The sequence below is a fragment of the Lagopus leucura genome, unplaced genomic scaffold (genome assembly GCF_019238085.1).
Source record: "Lagopus leucura isolate 7727_CA_CO unplaced genomic scaffold, USGS_WTPT01 Super-Scaffold_73, whole genome shotgun sequence".
Classification (NCBI taxonomy): Eukaryota; Metazoa; Chordata; class Aves; order Galliformes; family Phasianidae; genus Lagopus; species Lagopus leucura.
Window position 1 is genome coordinate 19,082,063 of NW_024962252.1, and position 12,586 is coordinate 19,094,648.

At 36.6% G+C, this 12,586-nt stretch overlaps 1 protein-coding gene across 1 annotated transcript in view; it reads right to left on the reverse strand.

Annotated features, from left to right (window-relative positions):
• Positions 1-12,586, reverse strand: part of EYS (eyes shut homolog) — a 643,894-nt gene that overhangs the window by 208,392 nt on the left and 422,916 nt on the right. Inside the window, exon 25 of the mRNA XM_042889745.1 lies at positions 12,415-12,527. Coding sequence (XP_042745679.1) covers positions 12,415-12,527 — 113 coding nt within the window. The remainder of the gene's footprint in view (positions 1-12,414; positions 12,528-12,586) is intronic.

A 12,586-nucleotide genomic window follows, 5' to 3' on the forward strand; every position in this document is an offset into this window, starting at 1 on the left:
AATTTCATCAGCTCTGGGGTTAATGAGGTGAATCCTTCCCTTTTCCCATATATAAATAAATTACTTAATATTTCCACTATTGATGTGACAAAATACTGTTTCCTATAAACCACATATCTTCAAAAGAAATACTCAAAACCAGAATTGTTTCTAGAAATTTACCACTAATTTGAGAAGGATATGTGAAGGAACTAAAAGAAACATCAAAACTTGTCTATTATACATGTGATTTTGTGCAAATTGCCCAATATGTATGTGAATATCTGCTGCAGGTTTGCATGGACTAAACAGTGACTGCTTTATACTCTGAAAATTCTGTGTGTAGTGGAATATATTCTGAGAGAGTGTTTCTTTTTGGAAACTATTCATTGAAAAGTTTACACATACATTACAAATTCCTGCTTTCAATATACCAGCTCTTCAGGAAAAAAAATTCTACTAATGAATATGTCTATAAAAACGTGTCTAGATTTTAAGGCTAAACTTCTAAAGCATTCTCTCTGTACTTACGAGCTGTGATTTCACTTCTGAAGAAAGAAGGAGAAAAAGGTAAGACTACAACAGGATTCAAAGCTGTCAAGATATTTTTCTGAATAATTACTCAAATAAAGATCAAAATTTTAAATATTATATTAATGTTTCAAGGCTGCAGGGGGCACTAATGCACTGTATATCTGTACTACTGCAGAGCAAGAGTCAGACAGGATATGATTAAACAGTCCTGCAGGTTACAGATACAGAAAGAAAAAAAACAACAAACAAGCAATGAACTATTTATAATCAATTTAGGTTTTGAAAAATTAGGTAATTGTAAAATATTTATATGAATTTTTGAGAGGAATTGATGTTTCTTTTACTGAAAAATATATTTGTTTTTCTGCTGCAAACAAGTAGTTACAAGGATAAGACTGTTTTCTTAACTTTATAACCAATGTCCCTTGAAGGATCATATATCTTTCTAGTATGGCATTACTTAATACTACAGCTTTAAACAAATAATCCGAATTCCCTATAGAAAAAAAAAAAGTTGCTTAGCAGATCTCTGGAGAAAACCATTTGTTAACTGTTGGTAATAACCTGCTTATATCTTAATCAGCCAATACAGATATTATCTGGCTCACAGACTCATTTTAATTATAATGCATTACAGTAAGAAATTAATATACATGTTTTATAAAATGCAAATACATCTTTCAGTATTTTATCAGGTTACTCAATATTTTTCATTTTAGAACCTAGGAATGATGTTTCTCACTGCAGGTACAGCTTCTGCTCAGAGGAGAGCCACAGAGCTGATCAGAGGGCTGGAGTACCACTTCTGTGAAGGAGTGGGGCTTGTTCAGCCTGGAAAAGAAAAGGGTTTGGGGAGACCTCGTTGTAGCCTTCTAGTACCTAAGGGGAGCTTACAACCAGGAGGGTAACTGAATTTTTACAAGGGCAAACAGTATAGGACAAGGGGGAAGGGCTTTAAACTAATAGAAGAGAGAATTAGGATGGATATTGTGAAAAAATTTTTTACTCAGAAGGTGCTGAGGTGCTGACAGGTACAGGCTGCCCACAGATGCTTTGGATGCCACATCTCTGGAGACATTTCAAGTTGGATGGGGTCCTGGGCAGCCTGATCTGGTGGGTAGTAACCCTGACTACAGCAGGAGAGTTGGAATTAGATCTTTAAGGTCCCTTGCAACCTAAGCCATTCTATGACTTCATGATTATCAATTCAGAGTTTCCAGTTACATCTTTCAGCCATGGGTTCTAACATTCTGTCCCTGCTGAAGAAGAAATCTCCTCTGTGTCCAGTGTTTCTCCTTATTAAATGTATGTGCTCTCATCAAATACAGTATGATGACTGTATTCATCCTGTAGGACAAATAAAGAGACAGATTCCAATTTCTTTGAGGATTTTTTAAACCCTTTATCCTTTCTAATTCTCATGCACTTCTCTGGGAGAAACTGGTACAGAATAACCAACATACTCAATAATGTAAACAGAAATTATCTATTATCTGTCTGAACAGGAAAGTAGATAATCACATTTGCCATTTTGGTCCAGAAATTTTCTTCACACTTCTTGTCTGCATTAAGCGAAAAGAACTCCTCAGGACATTGGCCTTACTTTTGGTATTTGGCCTGTTTAAACAACAACTCAAAATATGAAGTTGTACAAAAAACTAACTTCAAAAATATTATCATGCATATTCTTTTCTTGTAAGAATTGAACCTACAACGTCTGAGCAATTTTAGAGGAATTTTTTTTGAAATACCTTTTAGAAAACAAATACTACAGATGCTGAATTACAGAGTCACAATACATGTCACTAAAATTGACATATTTTGGTTATCAATAACATAAAGCACTTTAAAAAATCTGGTTTTAAAATTTAGATTCTTGAATCATATATAGATCTGAAGTGAAAAGGCATTTTGAAAGTGCTCTTCTAAAGAGAAGCTAAAACTATTTAAATTGTAAAAATATGTTCAAAGCCTCTTTAAAAAGTGAAATACTATCTGTGACTGGCTTTATTTTCTGTAAAAACACAAAAGGTTTTTTAAGGCTGATTGTTTCACTTCTAGCTTTCTTAAATGAGATTTTTACAAACCCACAAATACTTTATAAGTCATGAAGTTCTGTACTCCATTCACTGACATGATAAAGCACAAAGAATGGATTCCTGCAGATACCTGCCAGCCAGAATAAAACTGAGCTTCTAAACTTCTCTCTTGATATTCTGGCTTTTGTAAGTTGAAGGCAACTTATGATTCCTTATTACTTCTGTATCAATTTTGATGCTTTTATATCAAAGCAATTCTCAAAGAGGATAAAAAGCAAAGACAAAATCTTATACTGATTCAAGTTTCAGTAGGCAAATTCTTCCTTTTGGTATGACTCTTTATTTCTCCTTATTCTGCCTAATATGCCTCTCTTTTTACAGAACAGGCTGCTACAATAACAAGAGCAACTACATCTCCATTACAGTGCACTCTCTGCATATAACTTGGAAATCATGGAAACCCGCTGTGAAGTGTAATTATTTGTGAGTATATAACATAACATTTTATCTCTATTTCTAGATTTCTGAGATTGGAATGCCATCGATGCTAGCACTAAAACTTAGTGTGATTGTAATCCATTAAGGAAGATATACAATATAATTTCTTTTATTAACCAATTGCTTTTGAGACAATTCCTCTGATTATATGTACTTAGCTTTTCTGAACCATTGCTCATAAAAAATTTAAGGTGAGATATATAGGGAAACCTCGTTAAAGCAGAATTCTGTCAAACCATCCATACACCCACGTGCAAGTTTTAGACAAGCAGGAAAAAAAAAGATTATTTTTTTCTACTCTAATAGAGTAGAAGAAGAGGGTTTTACTGTTCACAGACCTGTCTGGCTGGAAGCCAAAGTGATTATTTCAGGAAACTACTGAACCATACCACTTGATGTCTCATGTCACTAAAATAATTTTTCTTAACCATTAAAGAAGTTCCCAAAGAGTATTACAACTGCTTCACACATCATATAATTAATGCTGTGAAAAATACATGTGATGAAGTTTTAAAATCCCTGAGAAACATCTTTAGCTTTTGCTTTGTGAAGCAGCTCCAGTCTTGTTAGAAAGTTTGTTTGTTTTAGATAAAATTTTGTACTTTCATGTTTACGAAATCATTTTGTATTTGTGGGGAAACCATATTGAAAAACGACAGCAAAAAGACAGATAATTCATCAGAAAATAAGACTCATGAATCTTAAAAATGCATTTTGTTAAAATACTTCTTTTCATGGCTTTATATTTCAAAAGCTAACTATGTTCTTCCTTGAATTACAGATTTTCTGAGAAGGTATAAATACTCACTGTGGTAGAAGGCAAGTAACACTGTTTTTAGTCTACAGCAACCCCAAACAGTGCAGCAATCTGTAGGGTTCCCAAAATTATAATCTTTGATGTAAAGCAAAAAAGGAGTCTTCCTCATTTACTGTAGCTAAAAATATACAGTTCAAATCGTACATCTTTACACCTGTCAGATGACCAGAGAGAGGCTGGAACACTGAAAAAGCACCTTAAAACTATCTTTGCAGCCTTGTAATTCTGATCACTTTTGACTTTGATAACACTCCAATTACAGACAATTCACACTATGTAGTCCTTCAGATTGTAATGCCTCCCAGAATTTCTTAGCCACTCCAGGCTGGCCCACTGACCTTCATCATGACCTAACTCTCTTATCTCCTACCAGAACTTGTGATGATCTACTGAAAAGGCATCTGACAGGCAGTCTTTCTCATTTCCATATTTTAAGAATGCAATCTCTCTTACTTCCACATTTTAAAAATGGGTTGTGGTTGGATACGGTGACTTTATATACTGTTCAGTTTTTGTGGCTTTGAATCTACCACTCAGTGTAAAGAGGTCAAGGCTGATAGATTTTTTTGTTGTTATAGAAATCTTTAACACACATAATTCTCCTTCCTAAACACGTTTCTCTTTCTTAAAGTATTAATGTAACAAACTGGATAAATTCTTCAGTTCTGTACCATGAGTGTTCTGAATAAAGCTTGGCACTTTGTTTTGCTGATGTACAAAGGGATCAGTTAATATGTTAAATATTTGGAGTGAAAGAAGCTCTACAAATAGCAGTAATAAATTCAATAATCATATAAAGTAAGAATCACCAGTAACTGGAGATATTAAATATTACTTAACTACACTAAAATAAATGCAAAGATGTGAGCTGATTGTAAAGTAGCATTTCTTGAGCACCGGAACTTTCCTTTTAGCACACAAAACAAATGTATTATAAAATAATGAAGTGCATACATATGAACAGCAGAGCAGAAAGTCAGTTTCTTTTAAAAATCTGTGAATATTCCCCAAAATTTCTCTACTGTGCAGCTGCATCAGACTGTTTTCCAAAATATCTGAGGTATCATTTATTTGCAGCGACAGTGTCTCAGACATATACATTGGCACAACTAAATCGACACATATCCTTGCTAATGCCTCCCTGATAAAAATAGGACAAAAAGAAAAGCATGCTACCATTTATGACTTATTAGCTGTTGTGCAAGTACCTGGCAGTTCCAACAGAAATCAAGATCTCATCACACTTAGTCATTACAGACACAACAATGGTGACTGCCACAGAAATTTGTTGACAGAATTAAGAATCACTCTCCTGCTGGTGTAACACATGTCTGAAGTGGCAGAAAAGTAAGAAAGATAAATATAAACACAAAAAATATTATTAGCCTTTTAGAAATTGAGGGTTTTGCTAACAATGGTGTTAATTCTGTGCTATGCTGATGAGATGATGCCTTTTCCAGAAATAGGGAGAAAGGCTTAATACTTATGAAGATGCTATCTCACCTGCATATATGCCTGCACATGAATTTGTCTAATATCTATCACAAACAATTTCCACAAAATTCTTCAAAAGACTGAGCTAAAGGCTTACATGAACATTTACAGTGATTTTGAGGATTTATAGGCCATCAGCTGACAGGAATGTCAAAGGAAGAAAAAAAGGTAACAGAAAAATACCCAGAATTCACTCACACACTACAGCAGAAAAGAAATTTCATTTGACAGCAGAACTCACAACGGAAAAGAAAATATTAAAAAGAAATATGATAAAAGATGTGGGTAATCAGAAAGGACAAATCAAGCAATGAGGATGAAAGTATAGAAAATAAAATCAGGAACGGGAAAAGGAGAAAGAGGTAATCAGTAACACACAAAAAAAAGGTTATCAGCCAGCAAAAGGAACAAATGACAGAGGAAAAAAAAATAATAATAAAAAAGGATAAAAACCAAACAATGCTTATCATTATGTTTACATTGTACAAAAAAGCTATTAACATCAAGCATAATGTGAAATGAATATAAATGAAGCTTTATCTTCAATTCTGTACTCTGGAAACATTTTTGTCCAATCTGTACATTAGATACAGAAAATACAGAAAATATGTTAAACAAAGAGCTGGGTAGTATGAGTATGATTAATTGAATCGTTTTCTTCTACACTACTACACTTCTACTTTCTGTTGTTTCAGTTAATCCCACAGCTCCAAGCTGTTTATGAAAAAAATACAAAAATCCTATACTGGGATGCAAGAATGTAACTTAAAAGTCTGAATAATCTTTCATATACAGTATAAGCTCAAAGTTTCACAGTGTCTAGTATCTATTTAAAAACGAAGATGTAAGTAGACAAAGGAGCTTAGTGATTTCCACCTGCTTGCACACTGGACTGAGTGTGAGTTCATCACATTGAATGAATTCAGATGAAGAAAACCTTTAACCTTAACTAAGTCTTTTACAGACTCTTATCGTGAACTCTGAAATACAGTATGCAGCAATATAGCACTTTTCCATTTCTAGGTGTGGAATGGTAACTTTTTGACTTTCACAACCAGCTGAGAAATAATTTTCAGCAGTTCCAACTTTCCACTTTACAAAGTGCATATTTCATTCTGTTCATAGAAATCAAACTCCTCATACACCTGTTGACAGATGCTCTGGATTGTGGAAGTTATACCATGTTCTTACAAAGCTGGAAGTTTCATAGGGAAAAAAACATGATGACAAATTGCATGGGAGAATGAATTTTAAAGAGCTGTTAGGGGTCTCTTGCAATATTTTTAAAAATAACACAGAAAATAACAGAATGGAAAGGGGAGTAAGTGCCCACAGAAGGAAGGGAATTTAGAACTTAGTGGGAAGTGGAAAACTGAGGATACAGTAGAATTGAGGGCTTACTGAAAACATGTAGAGAACTCCAAAACATATTTTGTAACTCCTAAGAAAATTGCCATACATTACAAAACCCATCAATCCTCTTGATGGAATGAAACGTAGGTAATACATATTCAAGAGTTTCCTTCCTAAATGCAAATAGCAATTATAGTCTTTTCTGAAATGAAGCTTAGTTTCAGCCTAGAAAAAGCATCTTAAGATAAATTAACAGCAAAGGAAAGTCTTCAGGAAATAAAATCCAAAAGGCTGTCCTATAGACAGTGACAAAATCTGTTTCTTAGCTCCAGACTGTGAATGTAAATTGTACATTTGCATCCATCAGTAAGAATCCTCTTAGGAAAGCAGCCAACAGTAATTTTTTTGATTTAGGAATTTTTTTTTTTTAAAAAACTAAATGGTATGGATAGGTATCTGTGTATATATATATGTGTACGTGCATGGTTTGTGACTGTGCAGTCCTTGTCCCTTCCCCCCAGCTCAGCCTAATTGTTATGCCCAAGGCCTAATGCATACAAAAAAGTGCAAAAGACCTCTTCTTTGGGACTGATAACAATCAAGGTTTCATGGAGATAATTAACGACCACCATATTGTCTCAAGCAGGGCACTCAGAGAACTGATAACAGACACCTAAGTCAATAGGATCATAGTTTGGAAGGGACCTGCAAGATCATCTAGTCCAACAGTCCTCCCATCTCCATTACTACCACAAGTTACTAAACCATATCTTGTAGCTACTCATCCAGACAACTCTTGAACACTGCCAGCTGGTGACTCCGCCACCTCACTGGGCAGGTCGTTCCAGCATCTGAACACCCTCAGAGAAATTTTTTTTCCTTATACCTAATATAAATATCCCTTGGCACAACTTGTGGCTGTTTCCTTGGGTCCTGTTTGTTGCCTGGGAGAAGAGGCCAAACCCCACCTCATCATGACCTCCCTTCAGGAAGTTGTAGAATGCAATGAGGTCTCCCCTGAGCCTCCTCTTTTCCAGACTAAACAATCCCAGCTCCCTCAGCTGCTCCTCATAAGGTTTGTGCTCTGGACCCCTCATCAGTTTCATTGCCCTTCTCTGAACACATTCCAGGGCCTCAATGTCTTTCTTGTATGGAGGGGCCCAGATTTAATTCTAAATTGTATGACTATGAGTCAACCATCTTACCCCTAAGAACTCCTTTGAGAGCTCTTCAGGCAAGCAGCTGGCTGCACACCGGAATCTCCCCTCTATCAGGAGCACCCCTTGAGGTTATGGACACCTGCACAGACATTCACCCAGGATATGGTGATGCCTTGCCAACAGATTCCTGGTAAGTGATATATTGCTCTTAAGCTAAACCACCTTCACTAAGATTTGATCTTAGATTCATTGTCTACCTCCCACCTCCCATGTAGCAAATGCTTAAGGATATTTTAAATCTTGTTAAGTCACTGTCATCAGTGTTCAAATTACCATGTTGTATCTAATTTATATCAATAAATAACTTTCTGCCTTCCTCTTATGAGTGAAGTGTGCACTGCTTTGGTCTCCATCCACAACAATGCGTGCATTTTATTTATGTGGCTGTATGTTTGAAACCTTTGAATTTTCTGCATATAGTAAACACAGGAATATAAAGCAACCCCAGGTCCCAAACGCTAAGCCAGAATTGAGGTACAGTAAACACCAGCTTTTAATACTGGGAATCTAAACTTCATTTATATCTGTTATCTCAACTCTGTCTGACAGCGATAAACATTTTTTTGCAGCAAATCTATTCAAGAAACATTTTCTGAAACACTTACAGAGGATTTTTATTGCATTAACACATCCTAATATCCTTCAGCAGAAGGAAAGAAAAAAAGATTTCATTTCTTAGCAGATCTCATCAGAGATCTCCAACTGTCTCTTCTACAACTGTAGGCCATTAAATGATATCTTCTAAAATGCCCTATATATTCATAGCTCTGGGACAGGAATAGTTTAAATACAGTCTTAAAATACACTCTGATAAAATTTAGATAAGTATAGAGTCTAGTGTAATTCCTGAAAACTACCTATTGGAGGTTGACCTTTACTAATTCATATGGGTCTACGATAACCTTTCCTGAAAGCAAAACCTGCACACCTCAGAGGACTTTTAGGGCTGCAAATCTGCTCTCAGACAGCCAAGCTCACATTCATTTTCCTGCCCATAGCTTTATTTTGCCATTTCCAACCCTGCCTTAGTTGCACCTTGCGGCAGAAAGCTCTGACAAGCCCTCCGTGTGGCTCATCCAGTACAATCCCAGCTCTTCCACTCCCCTGGTACCATGTACTGCAGCATCTCAGTGAACTTCAGGCTTAAACAGGCTGTATCTGCAGAAATTTCCTTTCTCCATTTTGTGCCACAGAAAGATGGAAGAGGCGTCTGCCCCATGGGAAGCCAAGAGACACTTGAATTAAGAGCAGAACAACCAGAGCATCCTAGCTGCTTCAGCTGAGAAACAAGGTTTACGCTTGTAGTGAAAGCCCATTTCAGAATAATACACAAACTTAGATATATCCCATCTCAGCCTAGAAGCTTTGCTGAAAACAAAGGATTGGAGACCGAACTGTGTCATGCTTGCTCTTCTCTGCAGTGCAGTGAGTGCCCCCAAATTCAGCTGCCTGTGTGAACAACAGTGTACCTGGATCTGTGCCATGATACCAGAGCATCCAGGTTAATAAAGGGTCTTATCTACCTGAAAAGTAATCCTCTGTCACCTGAGCCCCATTAGAACATCATGCACTTTTTGATATTGTAATGAACTATGTAATTTGAGGAGTAGGGACCAGAAGTCCAGTCTGCTTCCATTTGAGAAATACAGCTTCCCTGAGGCTCTGCTTTCCATTACAAATGACAAGCAAGGACCCAAACATCGCCACACTGAAACAGAAATGAGAAGAAATCAAATACCCCCAAACTGAGAACAAATCCTGACTCATCTATTACAAATAAAATTTATCTCTATTATCTCCACTTTTTCCCAGAAATCTATTTTTTGGAGCAATATCGGCTCTGCTGCTGTTGATACCTGTGCTTTGGAGGATGACCTGGGCTGTGGCCATATAAACTAGAGGCTGTTTGAGCCCCACTTTTAGAACTTTGGTGCTCCTGTATGTGCCCAGAAATCCTGCATCATTCAGAATGATCAGGACTACTATAAGTTTTAAGGTCTTTGATCATTTCTCAAATAATCTCTTTCTCAAAAGTTTTTAAATTGTAACCTAAATTGCATTGCTGTCCTGAGATAAGCTCCAAAGTCTATAATATCATATGAAAAGCACTAACACATCCCGAAGTAATGATGCTAATAGTTTTTAAAAGGTTAATGAACTGTATCTAAAATTTGTTTTTGAAAATTCTCTGTATTCTGTGCACACATTAGCACATCCTTTTGGCATTTTAAAATTCAAATAGATCTAGTTAGAAAAATGGCAGAACATATTTGAGTAAATTTCAAACCTATTAAAAATTCATAAGCTTGAAATTTACTCACAAGCTCACACATACACTTTAAGAAGTTTCTGCATGTCTTCTTTTGGCTGACCTACTATATCATAATAATGAAGTCATCCATACAGAGGACCAAGAAGTAAAAAAATCCATCAGATTACATGGATGATGCCAGAGTATGGCTAAGTTTGTAAAAGCTGGGATATTCAAAATGAGTAAAAAAACTAAAAATGGATGATGACAGATAGAAGGGCAATTAAAGAAAAATGTCAATAGCAAGAACAGAAACAGTCAGTGTCACGGGAAGACAAATACAGGGATGTGTTATAGCAGGAAGAAATTGGAGAGCATTTTCTGCCACATTGCAGAGTACTCTGTGTCTGCCAGGCGGCTGCAAGTGTAGCAATATTGCATCAACAGAACCATATGAATTCTGTGTACACCAGGCTTTCTATCATTCACCAGCTTCTCATATTTGCAACTTGTACTGCCAAATTTTAGCAACTTCCTTCAAACACTTTTTCCTTCCTCCTCAAGACAAACATCTCTTCTCAAAAGGCTGATATTGTAAGAGAATACTAGCATAGCTTTCTGGATACCTTCTGACAAGCAGAATTTATATGTAAAAATCAGTGATGGCCAGGATGCACACAGATTAAAACTAAAATAAAGTGCAAGGAACAATGCAAGCTGCCACATTCAGGCAGACACAAAATCCATGTGTCAAAGGGCAGAGCTGCCAGGATGGAACTGGTCTCCATGAGATACAAGGAGCTAGACACTGCTAAGACTCATCATCAGGATTCCAGAAAAAGCAGGGAGAGAAAAGGAATGTGCTGTCCAGGATAGGGGATTTGTGAGGTCCAGCATCCCTTCCACCATCCTTTTACAAATAAGACTATTTTCAAAGTTCATCTATATAATCTGTCACGTAATTTTACTCACCTAATTAGTTACGTATACACAGTAAATATCTGCAAGTAACAGGCCCTAGAATTTTGGAATGGCTGAGGTGGGAAGGGACCTCTGGATCCATTTGGTCCAACCCAGAGAAGGGTACCCAGGATCACATCCAGGTTGCTTCTGAAGATCTCCAAGGAGGAGATTCCACAACCTCTCTTGTTAACCTGTGCCAGTGCTCCATATCCCACATATCATCCCCACACAGATTCTTGCTGTTCAGAGGGAATCTCTGAATTTATGCTCACTGCTTCTTGTCCTGGCACTGGGCACCAGTGAAAAGATCCTGGCTCCATCTTTGCATTCTCCCTGCAGGTATTCATAGACTCCTTCACATTCATTGGTGAGATTCCCCCTGAGATCCCTCTTCTTTGGCTGAACTGCCTCAGATCTCTCAGCCTCTTCGCATAGGAGACATAGTGCTGTTCTTCAGTCACTCTTTCCAGTATGTCCAGATCTCTTCTGTACTGGCATAGCACTCCACACGTGGCCTCATTGATGATGAGTAGAAAAGAAGGATCACCCCGCTCTATCTGCTTGCGATCCTTTGCCTAACACAGCTAAGAATACCATTAGCCTTCTTAACAGCAGGGGGGCATTGCTGACTCATATTCAACCTGTTGTCCATCAGGACTCCATTGCTTGCAGAGCTGTTTTCCACCTGGGTGAGCCCCAGCACATTCTATTTCAGATCACTAAGTTCTGTTTCAAATAAATCACTGAGTTCTGATTCAAATAAAACAATATTTAATATTGATGCTACAACCCTCAGCCATAATCTATTCTAATGGACAAAATAAAAGAGAAGTATCAATACAAATTGGAATAAATCTTGGCATACAATTCTATAAATCATAATGTCACAAATAATATGCTATTCTAAATTACAGAAGTTTAAAAGAGAACTAAGCCTAATTTGCTTGGAAGCCTTCTCCTTTTTTTCCAGATTCCTGTACATGCTATAAACACAGATTGGACTAAGCAGATCTCATTGGTTTTATGTCTCGGCAGACCATGGCTGAAAACTCATACTAAGTAAGCCATCAAACTTAATTAATCTACTCAGCAAAAAGCATCTCACATAAAAAGGCTTGAGAAGCAAACAAGAAAGCACAATATCCATCTATGTAATCATCTTTTTCTTTCTGACCACTGCAGAAATTATCTAGAATAGACACCTTATTTAAGGAAGAAAGAAACAACAGATTCTTCTGATTTGAACAGGTACAGAGAGTACTTTACCTGCAACTGTCAATATTCTTTCTTCCCACAGCATTAGAGAAGTTGAAAGGTCCCACATTATTGATTTCTATTACTTGTATACAGCCAGTGAAATTATAGACAGGTCCAGGTATCTACAAAGGAGAAAAATGCACGCAGTTCATCAACAACACTTGTCTTTATAATCAGTTTT